This window comes from Culex pipiens, chromosome 1, assembly GCF_016801865.2.
Source record: "Culex pipiens pallens isolate TS chromosome 1, TS_CPP_V2, whole genome shotgun sequence".
Lineage (NCBI taxonomy): Eukaryota > Metazoa > Arthropoda > Insecta > Diptera > Culicidae > Culex > Culex pipiens.
In genome coordinates this window covers 133,624,857-133,643,204 of record NC_068937.1, presented here as the reverse complement: position 1 = coordinate 133,643,204, position 18,348 = coordinate 133,624,857, and the positions used below count along the sequence as shown (strand labels likewise).

The 18,348-nt window shown below is 40.8% G+C and overlaps 2 protein-coding genes across 2 annotated transcripts; both read left to right on the top strand.

Moving 5' to 3' along the window:
- Nucleotides 1-2,318: 2,318 nt before the first annotated feature.
- On the top strand, nucleotides 2,319-17,018 carry LOC120431707 (ATP-binding cassette sub-family G member 5). The gene is made up of 7 exons (XM_039596828.2): nucleotides 2,319-2,469; nucleotides 3,375-3,973; nucleotides 4,035-4,178; nucleotides 15,709-16,088; nucleotides 16,144-16,388; nucleotides 16,453-16,538; nucleotides 16,607-17,018. Exons 1-7 carry the CDS (start codon nucleotides 2,416-2,418, stop codon nucleotides 16,905-16,907), a joined length of 1,809 nt encoding a protein of 602 aa, XP_039452762.1. The 5' UTR covers nucleotides 2,319-2,415; the 3' UTR covers nucleotides 16,908-17,018.
- On the top strand, nucleotides 12,380-15,614 carry LOC120431701 (uncharacterized). Its single transcript, XM_039596821.2, has 2 exons — nucleotides 12,380-13,031; nucleotides 13,647-15,614. The coding sequence occupies exons 1-2, from the start codon at nucleotides 12,783-12,785 to the stop codon at nucleotides 15,570-15,572; spliced, it is 2,175 nt and encodes a 724-aa protein (XP_039452755.1). The 5' UTR covers nucleotides 12,380-12,782; the 3' UTR covers nucleotides 15,573-15,614.
- Nucleotides 17,019-18,348: the final 1,330 nt, after the last annotated feature.

Genomic DNA, 18,348 nt, shown 5'->3' with positions numbered 1-18,348 from the left:
TATCCGAAGCCTCGATTATCCGAAGTTTCGATTATCCGAAGGTTTGTATGGGACTTAGGATAATCGAATCACGAACAAAAAAAAAATTGTTTTCGTATTTTTTTTTCATTTTCTTGTATTTAACTAAAAAATTTAGTTGTACGCCCCATTTTAATCAAATTTGAGTTGTTGATTGCCTATTAAAAAATAAAATGCATTTTTTCAATATTGCATAACCGCCATTTCGGCCGCCACCTTGGATTTAAAAATGCTTAACCATTTTAGCGTAGTTTAGGGGTTATACCTAAGATGGACAATTAAAAATTAGACCACGAATTTTTTTTCGTGATTCGATTATCCGAAGTTTCGATTATTCGAATTGAAATTTTTCCGAGGCCTTAGGATAATCGAGTCTGGACTGTAATATATTTTTTATTTTCATATTTTTAACATCCAATTCGAGTTCTGCGATCCAATTTTAGTCAAATTAGAATATTGTATTGCCTTTTAAATAAAAAAAAAAAAACATTTTTTTTAAATATTCCATCACCACCATTTTGGCCGCCATCTTGGATTTTAAAAATCTAAATAATTTTAGAACGAAATTAAAAAAAAATTGATGAAATTTTTTTTACAGTTTTAAATACTTAATGAAGACAAAGCATCCCAACCAAAAATATAGAAACTCGTGTTATCTTGGCAACTATTTGTGAGATTTTCAATATTAACATATGAAACTATTGTGAAATTTTCCTGCATTATACACCTGTTTGCCAAAAAAAAAAGTTTTTGCGGTGTGGTGCTACATTGGAATTCCATAAAAAAATCAACATATTTTAAAACGATCCCAAACATGCTAATTATCAATGCAGAAGAACGCCAAAAAGAAAATTTCACAGAGGTTTAATTTGTTAGACAGACCAACCAATATAGTCCAGAATCACATTTTTTTTGTCTTATTTTTGATTTTCGAGCTTAAGTATGACCCCTTAACTACTCTCACATACACTTGTCTGACTTTGAACTTTTAAATCCAAAATGGAGATAATGAAATATTGAAAAAAAAATATTTGGTAATTTTTAAATCTATTAATAAAATGGTTCATAAAAATTGGATCATGAAAATGAAGTTTTATGTTAAAAGTAAGAATTTTTTTTTGCTCATGAGTCGATTATTCATACAAACCTTCTGATAATTGAACTTCGGATAGTCAAGCTTAGGATAATCGAGTCTGGACTGTAGTGACAAAAGCTTTGAAAATTCGTCTGTTGTGTGCTATCCTGTGACAACGACCATTTTGGTCGAAAATTAGTTAATGAAGACGTTTTGCTATACTTAACACTACACTACAAGATGATTTAACCCGATTTTAGGAATTAGCTTCCGTTTCCCAGATTTTCAAAGCACACTTGTGACATAGACCATTATATCATCAAAATAATCGTGCACACTTGTGACACGTCATACATGCTGTTGGAAGATATGGAGAATTTTTGTTATTTTCCACAATTTTTTTTCGACAATTTTTTTAAAGCAATTCCATCTTTTGTTTTTAAAAATAAACTAATTAAATCGATTAAACCATTGATTTGAGCTTATTTTAGTTTGTATGGGAATTCTGTGCACACTTGTGACACGTAGTACACTTTTATTTTCAAAACACACTTGTGACACGTGCTTTTCAGATTTTTGTTTACATAATTTACTGTATCTTTTAACTGGTGTAACCAAATTAGTTGAAACTTGGAACGTTTGTTCAGCGATAGTATGGGAACCGATTGCTTCAAAAAGTTTTACTCCATCATTCATAGTTTCGAAAAGTACTAAATGGTCGTTGTCACAAGATAGCACACAACAGACGAATTATTTGCAACGACCTGCAACTGAAAAGTTTTTTTATACTTGAATGATGTTAATTGGAATTTAAACATCTAAGGAGAAAACATGGTTTCTGATATGTTGCTACATCGAGAAAAAGATGGAACTCAAAAACTTTTTCAGCCCTGTTTTTTATGTCTTTAAAATTAATATTATTTGTTAGCAACATAGTTTTGTGCAGTTTTTAGCAGCATTTTTTAAAATACAAATGCAAAAAATATACCCAGTTGATTTTTTTTTAAATAAGACTTGGCCAAGTACCCCAAACCAAACAGACCTGTATTGGTCCAAACGCGATCATCCGTCGCGCTCTCACCTGTTCGCGTTCCCTCGCTTGTATTGCACTTTTCGAACCCCGAGCGCGACTCTTCGAATCTCACCAGCGCTCGACTCACCTGTGAAGACACACTCTCCGCGACGGATACCTTCGCGATCGCCGCTGGCCAGGCTCAGTCGCGATCGAACCGCGAAGTTCGTCGGAGGTGCTTTTTCATCGTCGATCGTCCGCTGCAGCGTGATCGTTTGATTTGTGTGAGAGAGAGAGTGAGAGAGCGAAAATGATCGGCAGTGACTACGTGCTCGAGGCGCACAACATTTACCACACAACCGAGGTTAGTTTGGGATTTTTTTTTCTGCTGGTGTTGGGAGTGAGAGAGAAAATTTTGTGGAGAGCGAGAAGGTGACCTCTTTTGGCTTCCGAAAGTTAATTTGTTTTGGTGCAAATCCACCGTTCCTCTCTGCTATTCTATTGTTATTGCTATTCCGTGAACGTGCTCCGGATTTATACAAACTATTGCAGCTTTTTGGTCACATAAGTCCCCGGAAAGTGTTGGTTCCGGTTGAAGGTTTGTTGTTGATGGCGCGAGCAAGTCTCTCGTTTGAGGAATCTTTCGGAAATAGTGTTGGATAATCGTTTGCCTCGTAAATACTTGATTTTAAATAATAATATTGCTGAAACATGAATTTTAATGTTTGATTTTCAAGTTTTATTTAGATGTCATGTCTTTTCGTGTTGAGTTTACATTGAACGATCCAGTTACCACTGCAAACATCACGCAAACATTTTTTTTTGGGGAAATGTAAATCATAAGGAAGAATGTTATATCGTCGTGATGTTTAATGATAAACATTGAATGATGTTACGTGATAGAATGAGTGTTGTATCGTTTGTGTTTGTAGTTCTTTTGGACACGATTCTTTGTAATGATAAAACAAGCGAGAATTCCTTTCCTCAAATAGTTCAAATCCAAAGTTTTTTTTAACACTATTTTTAAATTTTGCTTTTGGGTGTTTTTGAAATCGCCTCGAGTCAGAGGTATTCAAAAACACTCAAAAAGTCAAAATTCGGATAGCTGTACAGTTGTCTTTTTTGGATCTTGAAAATTGGACAATTATTTGCTAAAAAATCTCAATTTTGTTTGTGTAGTGAGTTTTAGCTAAATGGATGGAAAAATGTTAACAAACCTGCCAAAAATAGAATCATTTCATGACTTTAAAAATTTTATTCTATCCCTAGGTCGACACCGGCGGCTGCTTCAATGGCGGTGGCCAATCTGCGCTGGTCCTGAAAGGGGTCCACCTCACCGTTCACAGTGGCGAAGTGATGGCCATCCTCGGTTCGAAGGGCAGTGGAAAGCGCGCCCTGTTGGACGTGATCGCCCGTCGCTCGGAAGGTTCGTCCCGGGGCCAGGTTCTGCTCAACGGATCTCCGCTGACAAAGTCGCTGTTTCAGCAACGTTGCGGCTACGTGACCCATGCCTGTGACTTCATCCCTGGGCTGACCGTGTCGCAGACGCTCAACTATACGCCGACCATTTTGGGCGGATATTTGAAGAGCTCGAAGGTGCGCCAGGTGTTGGCCGATTTGGCGCTGTCCCAGGTTTCGCACAAAAAGGTTGAGAATCTGAACATCAGCGAGAAACGTCGGCTGGCGATTGGGGTTCAGCTGGTGAGGGATCCGGTGATGTTGTTGCTAGATGAACCTACCCAGGGGTTGGATCCGCTGAGTGCTTACCTGTTGATCAGTATTTTGTCCAATTCGGCTAAGAAAACCGGATGTGGAATACTGCTGTCGATGGAGAAGCCACGATCGGACGTGTTTCCATTTTTGGATAGGTATGTTTCAGGATTCGAATTTGTCAGAGTAATCTCTCTAATGTATATCTTAATATTTCAGAGCACTTTTCCTATGCCTGGGAGGAGCTGTTTACTCTGGAGGAACCAGAGCTATGCTGGAGTACTTCCATGGAATCGGGTTTCCTTGCCCACAGCTTGAGAATCCTCTGATGTATTATCTCTGCCTATCGACGGTGGATCGCAGGTTAGTGAACTTTATTTGTCTTTTAATAAACAGTTTTATATTTATTCAATCCCAAAGAAACTTATAATTAATCAATAATAGGTATGTCAGCAGCTCAAAAAGTTTTAAATCTCTAACAAATCGAAACCATTCGGTACCGTCAAGAGGGGAAATCGGGACATCAGTCTGAATAGGGACACCAATTTTTGAGAGATCCTAAAAATAGTAAATGTTATAATCGATGTACTTATTATGCTGGTATGTTTGTTTTAACCAAAACCACCACAAAAGACCTGGGGTTGTTGAAGTGAATTGATTTTATTTTTTTTAGTTCTCTAGAAACACGAACAGAAAAAAAATGCTTAGCTTTTTTTCATATTTTTAACATCAAATTTAAGTTCTGGGACCACATTTTACTTAAATTTGAAAGTAGTTGATTGCAACCTAAATAAAAAACAAAACTTTTTTTTATTTCATCACCGTCATTTTAGCCACCATTTTGAATTTGAAAATCACATAAGTTTGACAATACAAAATTAGACAATGATATTTTTAATTTTTATGATTCGATTATCCGAAGTGAAATTTTTCGAAGGCCTTCGGATAATTGAGTGTGGACTGTACCAAATTTCAGATAAATTTCACAAAAATCAGAAGTTTCCAGTTTACCGATTATTTACTAATTCTGTTTCTTATTAATTCAAACTCCTATTTTTATTCAATGCTTGCATTGTTCTGGTTGTATTTATTTTTTTTAAAGTATGATGACATTACATTTTCATTGATTGTACGATAAGCAAGGAAAAGTGGTTGTTTTTATAAAACATGAGTTGTTGAAATGAGAAAAAAAAAAAAACAAAACTATTGGCACTACGCCCCCCGGGGCATGGCCTTCCTCTAACGTGGGATTTCTGCTCCAGCGCCTCTGACGAGACAGGAGAAACCGGACCGACGTTTTACTTCACCATCCGATAGAAGCTCAGTGGATAAGGCGGGAATCGAACCCGCGTCTCATAGCATCATCGGGATCGGCAGCCGAAGCCGCTACCCCTGCGCCACGAGACCCACTGAGAAAAAAAATCATGTGCAAATAACAGGGAAGAAGCAAACGGCTTTCTAGTCTAGACTTTTTTTTATTGAGTGTATCCCTTTCAAACCTTATGTCAATGTCCATCGGAGTAAGCGGGATACACTCAATGTTTACATTTGTTTATAGGACCTAATAAAAAGAGGCGAGCAGTGATCATTTGAAATCGGGTAAGGTGTAGTTTTTTAAATCTACTTTCATGTTTTTCACACTTTTTAAGTTCTTGCCTTCCTCACTGAGGTAAGGCTATAATCCTGCTCTAAAAATGAACTTTGTATAAAAACGTCGTAGACCCACCTTCATGTGTACATATGGACTCAGAATCGAAAACTGAACAAATGTGTGTGTGTATGTGTGTGTATGTGTGTGTGTATGTGTGTGTGTATGTATGTATGTGACCAACAAACTAGCTCATGTTTCTCGGCACTGGCTGAACCGATTTGACCCGAACCTGTTGCATTCGACTTGGTTTAGGGTCCCATAGATCGAGTTTTATTCAGACTGAAGTTTCGATAAGTAGTTCAAAAGTTATGTATAAAAATGTGTTTTCACATATATCCGGATCTCACTTAAATGTATGTAAACTATGTCCGGGTCCATCATCCGACCCATCGTTGGTTAGGTTATCAAAAGACCTTTCCAACGAGCCTAAAACATTGAAGATCTGGCAACCCTGTCTCGGGATATCCCCACTTAAGTGATATTTATGTACTTTTTGGAAGCCGGATCTCTTTTAAATGTATGTAAACTATGTCCAGGTCCATCACCCGACCCATTGTTGGTTAGATTATCAAATGACCTTTCCAACGAGTTTAAAACATTGAAGATCTGGCAACCCTGTCTCGAGATATGTCCACTTAAGTGATATTGATGTACTTTTTGGAAGCTGGATCTCACTTAAATGTATGTAAACAATGTCCGGATCCACCATCCAACCCATTGTTGATTAGGTTATCAAAAGAACTTTCCAACGAGTTCAAAACATTAAAGATCTGGCAACCCTGTCTCGAGATATCCCCACTTAAGTGATATTTATGTACTTTTTGGAATCCGGATCTCACCTAAATGTATGTAAACTATGTCCAGGTCCATCATCCGACCCATCTTTGATTATATTATCAGAAAATCTTTCCAACGAGCCTAAAACATTGAAGATCTGGCAACCTTGTCTCGAGATATGTCCACTTAAGTGATATTGATGTACTTTTTGGAAGCCGGATCTCACTTAAACGTATGTAAACTATGTCCGGATCCACCATCCAACCCATCGTTGGTTAGGTTATCAGAAGATCTTTTCAACGAGTCCAAAACATTGATGATCTGGCAACCCTGTCTCGAGGTATGACCACTTTAGTGATATTTATGTACTTTTTTATTCCGGATCTTAAAAATAGATGAATTATACAATGAAAACAATAATAACAATTCACAAAGTCACGTCATTTTTACCCTGTTTGATTTTAGTATAATTCTGAATCACGGCATTTTTTTGAAATTTGGATATTTTACATCAAAAACTATAATTAAGTAAGGCATTTGCCAAGAGGCAAACTATGGCAAATTGAGTGCTTAAAAATTTCGGTCTATGGCATTTTTATTTAGAACGCGTGCTTTTTAACTTGCTACATTTAAATATTTTTTCCTGATAAAAGCTAATGTCAAACGTTAGTTCCGTACACCGTAGTGACATTGATTGGATTTCACTTTATTTTTCAAATATTATTTAAACGGCAAGACTTATCGAAAGTTTTTTAATTTTTCAAACATGTACAGTAGTTTTAACAAAAAAGTTTTTTTCAATAGTGCTTTTAATAAATAGTTTCCTCGGAAATTGTTATTTTAAAATTTGAGGTGACTTTGATAATTATGTTTCCTACAAATTTCAGCCTAAAAGTGTGCATATTGAATTTATTACATCAAAATGACCGTTGGTAAGGTTTCTTTGAATGTTTCATTTGAAAAACTCAAAATACAATTTTTGTTAAACTAAGTTCAATAACATTCAATAAAATGGTTAAGTTAATAAAAAGTACCATATTTATTTATTATTCATAAAAATATCAAATTTTGTTGTCATCCCGGGTTCGCAACGACTGATTATTTTGAATCTTTCTGGTTTTGACGAGCAGAAAAAACAGAATTTTTCTACTTCACCGACGTTTCGACTTTTATTTAATGGCCTTCAAAATATAAAGGCCAAAACATAGGTGAAGTAGAAAAAAACTGTTTTTCTTTTTCTACAAGACTGCTCGCCAAAACCAGAAAGATTTGTTGTCGTCAAATTTTTGTTTCAAAAAATCTAATACTTTTTTGTGAAAAAATAACTTTTTGCGGTAGTTTACAGCGAAAATTCACAAAAACAAATATTTTTAAATTAACTTTAACATGTTAAGAATGATTATAAATGCAGGGAAATGAATTTTAAATTGTTTTCAGCTGATTGCACTTAAAATTAGACCGTTTATGAAGGAGGGGGAGACAAAAACTTGGAAAAATATTTGGAACAGAGTATTCGCATAAAAAAAAAGTTTTATCTCATTTGTGACTAAAGTAATTTTGAACTTCTAAATCCAAGATGGCGGCAAAAATGTCGGTGATGAAATTTAGAAAAAATGTGTTTACAACCAACTATTAAATTTTGAATAAAATTGGGTCGTATAGTTTATTTCGGAGTTTATTTTTAAAAGAAAGAAAATAAAAACGTTTGTCTTGTTAATGATTCGATTATCCGAAGTACCATACAAACTTTTAGATAATCGAACTTTAGTTAATCGAAATTTCGGATAATCGAGTCTGTAGCTTTAAACAAACTCGGATGAACTAATGGCTTTGTTCGGCTTCTTTCATCATAAAAATCTAGACTTTTTTTTTAAAAGGTCCTATAACCTTTGAAACACAATAGCTTATATGACCTTTAAAAAAACTCTAGAAATGTACTGAGAACGTTTTGAATTGTATAAAATAAAAATGCTAAACTATATTAACAGCAGTAAATTTCAAAGTACATTTTTAAAAGGTCCAATAAACTAATTTTTTTAGTTTTTGCTTATTGGGTGTTTATGAAACCGCCTTGAGTCAGGAGTATTAAAAACACCCAAAAAGCAAGAACTGAAAATTTGGTTTATTAAAACTTTAAAAAAAAACTCCAGATTTTATGTAAAAAGAAACATACCTTTTAAAACGATCACCCCTACTTTAGAGCCACTCAATGTCTCTCTCTCATTCTATCAACCACTTCCTCTCTCGTCACGCTCAACACAACCACACTCACACAGCCGCGAGTGAGTGCTTCACAGCGTTTCACTCACCATTTCGTGAGAACGCGCGCCGCACTCATCCATCTCACGTTTCCTCTGCTCCTCATTCTTTTTCTCTTTCCCAATCTTCGTTTCACCTTCGCTCAAGCTCAGGTTCTGTAAAAGACGCCTCTTTCTACTCTTTCGCGTTCCGTCCGGTCTAGTCTGGTCTGGTCAGCAGAAAACGCGATCCACGCGAGGGATGAATGATCTTTTCACTCCAAGGACACGAGTTCAAGCTTGGAGTTTTTTTTTTGATCGTGAGCTTTTGTTTCGCTCATGGCTGCGATCGTCGCCATGGCCAACGTTGTGTTGTGAGATCGTGAGTGATCGCCGACTCACGAACTTCGTGTTTGTGCCACGTTGGCAACACACAGTGCTTTTTGCTGCCTTCCAGATCGAGACTCAAGTCTCGCTCGATCGTGCCTTCGTACGAAGTGCGTGACTTGGCGATTGCCGCCGTGGTCGTTGTTGTTGTTTTTTTGCCTCAGTTCTTCGTGTATTGTTGTTTTGCTGGGGGAAACAGATAGGGTGGCGGTGGTGGACGGACGGACGGAACAAAAAAATCCAGAAAACATGAATTTGATGCACGTTCGCCAATACAAGCAGCCCCTCGCGTGGTGGGTCGCGGGGAGCACATTTTGTCACGCTCCGCGGCTGGCTGGTTGGACGGCTCAGGTTGTTGTAACGTGGGTCGGTGTGTGTGTGTGTTTGTGTGGCTTGTTGAAGATAGCAGAAGCCCTCGCGAGCCACGACTGTGACTACAGAGTGCGGATGGTAACAAAGAACACAGTGGCTTGGGGGATTGAATCAAGTCGAAGCAGGAAGAGCAGAGTCAGGGGGTTTACCAGGAAAACGTGAAGATTTAAAAAGACCGGAATAATGCCTAGAACATTGATGAAGTTGGCGTGAATTGCAAAAGTTTTCAAAATCGGCCCACAATTATAATTTTTAACGAATTTGGAAAATTGTCTGTAAACTGAATAATACAGAATTCGGAAAAATCGTATTTAACTGCGGTAATAAACATTGGTCTATTCGTCAATATCTTTGCTGCAAATAAAGTACTTTTCGAGGTTCATTCAACTTCGAAAAATTGAACCAAAAAATATTTTCGAAGTTTTCGTAAATCAATTTTATTTTCAAAAAATGGCAGCACTGCCAAATGAATGTTGACCAACTTGAGCCATAGCACAACATAATATGTATTTTTATTTTTTCCACTTATATCCAAAACAGAGAATTTATCATAAAAATATGTAGCACAATACACAGAAAAAAATCAATTCCCGTAATCGTGAATTAAGTTCACGAATGTGAGATCCACGAAGGAATTTATTCATGAGTATGGTGCATTTGCACCATAAACGTGAATATATTCCTTCGTGGTTCTCATAATCGTGAACTGACTTCACGGTTTCGAGAATTGATTTTTTTCTGTGTAATTTGTGAAAAGTTTAATTTTTTTTTAGTCTGAAACTGATTTTTGAATATTTAATTCAGATATTTCGTCTTTTCGGAAATGTATTTTAATTACTTTTTCAACAAAGAGTCGAATTGCAGACTCGAATAATTTCTGGAGCAACACGATAAAAGGGTGGATAAGCATTTTGACAGCTCATGATCTGTCCCAGAATGTTCGAAATAGTTCTAGCTGTCAAAATGCGCCCTTATCAAATGTTGCTCCAGATTTAATCAAAATTACTGAGTTCTGACATTAAAAAGAATTAAATAGTGAGTTTATTGAATACAGTCCAGACTCGATTATCCGAAGGCCTCGGAAAAAATTCACTTCGGATAATCGAAACTTCGGATAATCGAATCACGGAAATTTTTGTTGTTGTTGTCTAATTTTTAATTGTTGAGCATAGGTTTGACCCCTAAACTACGATAAAATTATTTAGAATTTTTAAATCAAAGGTGGTGGTGATGCAATATTGAAAAAGTGCATTTTATTTATTAAAAGGCAATCAACAACTCATATTTGACTAAAATGGGGTAGTAGAAATCCAAGTTTAGGTTAAAAACAAGAAAATGAAAAAAATACGATTTTTTTGTTCGTGATTCGATTATCCGAAGTCCCATACAAACCTTCGGATAATCGAACTTCGGATAATCGAAACTTCGGATAATCGAGGCTTCGGATAATCGAGTCTGGACTGTATCTCTAAAGATATGGTTGCCAGATTTTTTTTAAGTTTGTGACTCTTTGGAAAAAATGATGATGATGAGATGAGATGATCGCATTGTAGATACATAAAACTTACTGAAATCCGACAGCAAAAATGTGTAAAAATATTACTTAAGTGGTAATTTTTCAAGATAGTTGCCAGACTACTTTGAAAGGTCTGTCAAATATCTATCCGGAGACCGGTGGATTTCAAGCTCAAGATTCAAGGTTTAATTTAACAAAAAAAATGTGTTGATTGTACTCAGCAAAATGTCAACTCGTACAGGTTGTTTCTGTCTGGTCTTTTCATTTATAATTACAAGAAAAAGTGCATTTTCATTTGAAAACTCATGCAAACGATGCTAAAATAATTTAATGTTTCTTTATATTTTGGAAACTTTTGACAGCACCTTACTGTACACTGAAACCCCGATGGTTTGACATCAACTGTTGTCAAACAAACGAGGTCACTTTTTAATTTGACACCCTCTTTACACAGAGCTCACACTTACTACCAAACGTTTGTTTTGATAGTGTGCGTGAGCGCCGTGTAAAAAGTGACAGTTCGTTACTTTTTAGTTTGACTTTGTCAAACCAACGGGGTACAAACTAAAAAAGTGTCAAACGAAAAAGTGCCCAACCACCGGGGGATGATTGTAATCATGTATCAGGCTCATCCATAAAATCTATAAACCAGGTGGCCTTTTTAGGGAAAGGGGCGAAAAATCATATAAAAAGTAAACAAACATGTTTTTAGAAAAAAGCCAGTAGTAGGGGTTTACAATTTATAGTTTGGAAACTACGTTGTTTATGTACTAGCCCAAGCAGTTTGTGATACTTTTTTCTAACATTTTTTTTAAATCTAGCCTAATATTTAAAGTTTAGTTTCATGGCGATGTGTGATCCGGAAAAGATTAATAGTTTTTCAAAAAGTATGGAGTTTTTATAGTTCTTAAATCCAAATTTTAAGAGGTAACAATAATTCCAGAAGTATTTTTTTTCGTGATTCACTGTTTTGAAAACTGGTCATCATCAACACAATTTTATTTTTGGAATGGCTTCTTTTCCAATTTCAACGCAATTTGTTTGTTTCTTTCGCACGAAAGTTCTTACCCTTAAAACGGGAAGAAGCAAAGCAAAAAATTCACACCGTTTCCCACTTTGTTTCGTGCTTCTTCGAATGTCCACCCCGCCGCGCGCAATCCTCTGTGTACCCTTCGTCACGCCACCGTCGTCACCGGCAGCTGAATCGGCTCCATCATCAGCCTCTTTCTTCTGCCAATGTCTGAACGAAGAGCACACACACCACGACGATATCCTTTGCGTCGAGTTGTACCTGTTGTACCTGTGTGTGAAGATATTCTTCTGGAGTTCTTTCTTACCTGCGGTGTGTGTGCGCTGTGCAGTAGAGATGGTAGGGTTTTTGTGGTTGGTTCAATGTGGACTTTGTGCGCTGCAACCCCAGACCCGAGCTTCTCTACGCACCGGTCTTTTTTTGTGAGTTTCTTCGTGTACATCGCGTGCTTTGCGTGTATCTGCGCCAAGCATGAAACGTGCACCTTTGCTTCGTAGAAGCTGCGGAAGAAGCCGTGGCGGCGACGACAGGTGGGGTGTACGGCAGGGGAGAAGACGCGATAGAGAACTGGAAAACGTGACTCTCACCAAGTTTGCAGGTCCAGCAAGCCAGGCAGGTCGGTGGTTGAGTCGGGTGCACTCACGATTTAGTTGAGCGTTGAGAGTGAACCGAAGTGGTCGTGCTTTTTTTCGTCGTCGCGCGTCGGAACGTCGAGTCGGTGTTGTGTGCGTGCGTGACAAATACGACGCAAAGAAGGAAGTGTGTAGCAGACGAAGCGCGAAGTAGCAGCTAGAAGAAGGAAAGACTCGGTGTGTATCAAGAAGTGGGAAGTGTCTAGCAGAACGACGAGGTGAAGAAGGTAGCGACGCAAACTGGACATGCAAGGCTCGTTGACTGCCAACAAGAACTGCAAACAGACGAGTCTTCCTGCCGTCGTCGTCGTCGTCGTGCCATCGAACTTTGAGCATCGGCTTCGTCGTGACCTGCGGCTACGAGGATGATGCGACGGGATCAACAGACGCCGTCCTCATCCACATCCACCAACGGTGGCAACAGATCGGCTTCGATTACACTGCTGGACGGGTCACTGCCACCTGCCGTCGTCAACGCGGCAGGTATCCGTGATGCACGAAGCAAGAGTGCGGACACCATGAGACGGGACAAGCTGGACGGCAAGGCGGCAGCGGCCGCTTTGATGTACATGCAGCTCCAGATAAAGGAGGAAGCGGCCGATCCGGACATCCAGGTATGCCATGATACACTCCCATTTAAACATCCACTTTGACGTGACGCTGTGTGACGTGGTCAGCTTCCAAAATGGCGGACCTCGCACGCCTGCACGAGCTGTGAAAGTCGAACGAAGAACGAATTATCCAGCGTTCCTCCTCTTCACAGTGTTTCCGCGTGTCGAATGCAATGACGGAATATATACACAAACAAGTGGTCGTCGCCGATGAGCGCCGCGGCGCTCATCACCACTACACTCGAGATTCTCTCTTTGTTTTCGTGTACCGTTACACGTTCGTTCTCTCACTCTCTTGCGAGAGAGAGAGAGCGCGCGCGTGTTCCGGTATTTTGGAAGCTTGCGGTCGTGACGCGTGATGTCGTGATCAACAAACTGTGGAAACTCATGAGTGAATCACGTAGAAGGGTGCTAATTTTGCGCTGCGACAATGTATTCCATCGACTTTCTAGCGGAGAGCAACGTGTTTTGTGTTGCTTTCTTCACGCTGATGTCAGGTCAATGTGACTTGAAACGCGTGACTTGTAGCCCGCCTCCGCACCACAAAACTTACAGCACTCCCACGTCAAAGAGTCCAAATTCAACCCTCAAACTCTAACCATCAAACCCCAATTTTAGGCCGACTCGGAAGTATCCCTCGACGCCAACAGCACGCTCGCCCAAGTCCTCGAGGACTTCTCCAACGATGAGGCGCCCCACGAGCCGGAAATCGAAATCAAAACCCGCTCGCTCGCGGACGAGTCCGCCTTCCGGAAGCAGTTCGGCCTGTCGACCGGCACCGCCGCCGCCGCCCAAAAGTCGCTCCAGTTCCAGCTGGGCAACATGTCGTACCAGCTGGCGGACCAGATGTTCAAACCCACCCCCGTCAACCTGCTCACCAAGGACATGCTCGAGCAGAAGATCACCGAGAAGGATCCGGATCTGGTGTACCGGAAGCACCACAACAACAACAGCACCTGGGCGCGTTACATGCCGATGTACTACAAAGGGGTCAAGCAGAACTACGTGCGGTGTTTGGAGTGCGGCTGGTTGGTTCTGCACAAGGCCAGCACCGGAACGGGATCGCTGCTGAGGCACAAGTGCAAGATCAAGCTGCCGTCCGGGGTGGAGGTGAAGATCGAGCAGCAACCGGCCTCCAACCGGAACCTCCCGACGAAGCAGACCAACGGAAGTGGGGGAGGTGCCTCGGCGACGGCTGCGGCGGCCAAGTTCCAGACGACAGCTATGCCGCAGAACGTGATCGATGATCTCGTGCGGCAGCAGGCGTGTTTCCTGTACAAAGATCTCAGCAGCGTGGAGCTGTTCGACAGTGCGAGCTTCCGGACGTTCGCGCAGATGTTGGTCAACGTTGGGGTGTACTACGGTCAGCAGGATATTGGGTTCCTGGCGGATAAGTCGAAGCTGCTGGATCGGATAATTCCCTCGATCTACCAGCAGGCCAGGATGCAGCTGAACCAAGCGTTGGTGGACTGTGATCTCAGCTACAGTTTGAGCATGTTCCGGAACGAGGCGGAGCAGAAATCGTACGTTACGGTTAATTCCTACACGGTTGCAGAGGATTACTACTTCCGCAAGATCAACGTTAAGACTGTCCAAGTAGATGAGCTAGATGAGTTTGTTGGCAGCATGCCGACGATAATTCCTGAGATTTTGGAGCGAGAACAGACGGAACCGCTGAAGCTGGTGTACGGTTCCAAACTCAACGTGCCACGCTCCGAGGAGTTCGAGCTGATTCCGTGCGTGGTGACCGCCCTCTGGGGGATCATGAAGAAGATCATGGACATGTTCGAGTTTGACAGCGAACAGTACGTGGAGAAGATCTTCCTGGCCGAAGATGACGACGAGGACGAGGATGCGATGAAGAAGATACTGGCTCCGTTCAAGGAACCACTGCGGAGTCTGGTGGCGGACGGGACGGCGACAATAAGCGAGGTGGTTCTCTGGAAGAAGAAGCTGGAGAAACACTTTCGCGTTGAGGAGGCAGACGACGAGAACATGAAGACTATTAAAGAAGCATTCCAGATGCAGATCAAGCAAAGCTTGAAGCTGCACGACTACCACAAGATAGCGGTCTTCCTGGATCCGAAGTTCAAGGGACTTCGCTTCCTAACCGAAGAGGAGCGCGTCGAAACGCTTGCCATCGTGAAGGCGCAACTGGCCCGCGATCAGGACGGGATCGAGCAGCTGCGGAAGCTACACTCGAGCGGCAAAAAGAACGTCGACATCCAGAAGGAGTCCAAGTTCTACGAATTTATGGACCTCTCGCTGGAGGTGGAATCGTCCGACGTGGTGGACGACGAAATTCGCCAGTACGTGGACGTCAAGCTGGAAGCCCCGGTGGACGTCCTGAGCTACTGGCGCACCGAGTGTTCCTTCCCGCTGCTCAAGAAGCTCTGCCAGCGAGTACTAAACATTCCAGCGGCCTGTGATGACATGAAGCTGCGATTCGGCCGAGCCGACCAGCTGGACTTCCTCAAGAAGCGGGCCGTACTGCGCGAGGAGGAGATCGACATGATGCTCTACTTGAACCAGAATGGTCCGTGAAAAGCAAATAAAAGACTTGAAATGTGTTATTTTTATACTAAACTCAGTTTGTTTCACTGTTACGACGATCACCCATCCAAATCTCCCTTGAATCGCCTAGTAGTATTACTCAACCCTCAAAACCCCCTCCCAACAGATCCCGCGATCGCTTCCTCGAGTCGAGCCAGCAGATCGAAGCCCTAGTGGAGCGTTTCGCCCGGGAATCTCCCATCCCGGAAGCCCCGATCAACCCGATCGGTAGCGGTAAGATCCCACTGGCGTACGGCAAACCCGGCGAGCTAAAGGTCTGGGGCATCCTGTACCTGCGCCTGCTGGCGGCGACCTTCTCCTGCGGGTACGCCGGCATGAAGGCGATGTTCCTGCGACTGCTGGCCCTGCCGGCGGCCGTTGGACTGCTGTGGCTGTTCTACAGCCAGGTCGGGGACGACTCGCACGGGTTCTTCAGCAAGAGTGGACTGATCATGACGGTGCTGGGGCTGAGCTACGGAGTTGGCATTTGGACGACGATCACGTTGTGTAAGTTTGAGGTTTTTGATGTCTTAGTACGCTTGACTTCAAGATTTATTTTCAGTCCCATCGTGGCGCAAACGCTTCTGCCAGGAATACTCGGAAGGTCTGTACACCGGAGCAACGCTGCTGATCGCGTACAACACCGTGTCGATGCCGTTTTCGTTTATCTCGGCCGCGATCGCGGCCTGCGCCTTCTACCCGCTGGTTCTTGATCCCGTCAACCCGAACGGTCTTTACTTTATGTACATCCTGGTTGCTCTCTGGACTAGCTTCATGCTCGCCGAACAACTTAGTATCGCATTCTTGGTGAGTTGATCAGTTCAAAAGTGTTCCAGAACCAATGTTAACCTTTTCCTCCACCCAAAAAAAGCTCATTGTCAAGTCTCAGATCAATGCCGCCATCGCCGTGTCCTACATCTTGATCGTGTGCTTAGTTCTGGCCAGTGGAACCGTCCGGTAAGATACCACAACCACCACACAATCTCTTCCCAAATCAGATCTAATCAATTCCGTTTTCCCCCCAGCTCCTTCAAGGGCCTCTCGCCGTGGCTGCAGGACAACAGCAAGGGCGTGCACACCAAGTACGCGAGCTCGCTGCTTCACTCGACGATCTTCCACGCGCGCCCGATGCGCTGCCAGCCCGGCCCCGGAACGGTTTGCCCCACGCCAGCGGACTTTTTGCTCGAGCGCATTGGGAAGGCGCACCCCCAGGAAACGACGGACATTGCGGCGAGCATTGCGTTTGCGCTGGGGCTGTGCGCGTTCAACATGATTCTCTATCTGCTGCCGATGCCGCGGTGCGTGCGGAGGAAGTTTAGGGATTGAGATTGTTTGCGTGTGCTGCTGAGTAGATTTATGTATTTAACTCTCTTTTAATTAGAAGATTATCCAGCTTCGTACTTTTACGACATGATGAATTAAAAGTATTGAATAACATTTTATTATCGATTTTCTTTATTTGGTGACAATTCCAAAATGAACATAAATCAAATTGATGTCATGTCCTTTAATCAGGCCTCTCTAGCATTTTTAAATAATGTTATTTCTGTAATTTTAAAGCACCGCAACATTGAAATTGTAGAAGATAAGATTTATTTGCATACGTTCAATCCTAGCACTTGCATCTGCGATCCTGCGAGTTTACCATTGTAGATGAAACTTTATGATGAACCATGCGGTTCCATCGAAAGGAAAGCTTACTCAGATGATCATGGGGACGCATGGTACAAAAAAAAATCGTTCTACTTTATGGAAGCAATTCCATAGTAAAAGCACGGATCCCCTAACAAATTCATAAGTTCATGTTTCCTGTTTATGCATAATTTAAATAATTGGTAGTGACAATTGCTCTGAAATGAATTATGACGTAACATACAGCTGAAATGAACACAAAAACTCTGTTAGGTAAATTAAATGAACAAATTGTAACAAAACCGAATTGAAATTATTAGTTTTTATTTATTTATTGCAGCTCGATCATCAAAATGAAAAATGTTTATCATAACTAAAACATGAGTTATTCATTTGTATGAAACCAAATAGGGTCGATTTTTCGCTATTTCTCACTACTTTTCAACGTCACGGGGTAATCGATGTGACAAATGAAAAGTTCGACTTGAAATTAGTTTTCCATGATAACTTTTTGTGGAAAATTCAATTTCTAATCCAAATTTGTAATGGTTTTGATATCATACGAAACATATTTCGAAAAATGTGGGGAAAAAACTTGTTACGTGATCGCGGAATGTGTCAATTGAAGAATTTTCATCAATATTCACTAAGAGAGATATCGGAAAGGAATGTTCATTGGTGGATTTTTACCTTCCTCTCTGGGTAGCATTTTTGTTTGATTTTATTGTATGATTGTTGTAAAATCTTTATTTAAAAAAAATAAAAAAAGACCTCTAAGTGAATTGTCCTTGTTCCGTGTTTTTAAAATGGTGAAAAGTGATTTTACACATTTTACACTAGCCAAGTTGTTTTGCAATCATTAGTTTTCAAAATATCTTTGCATCGACATTTTTTTGTAAAACCGAAATAGTAGTTTATGCAACAAGTTGCAAAAAGAGGATTTTTTCAGCACGAGTCGTACATTTATCCAACGAGGTTCACCGAGTTGGATAAATACGACGAGTGCTGAAAAAATCAAGTTTTGCAACGAGTTCCATACAACATTTTTTGCAATTTTGAAAAACACTTATTGAGTGAAATTTTAAGTCGCATTTTCATGTATTTTGTCAATAAATCGTTTAAATCAAAAAAATGT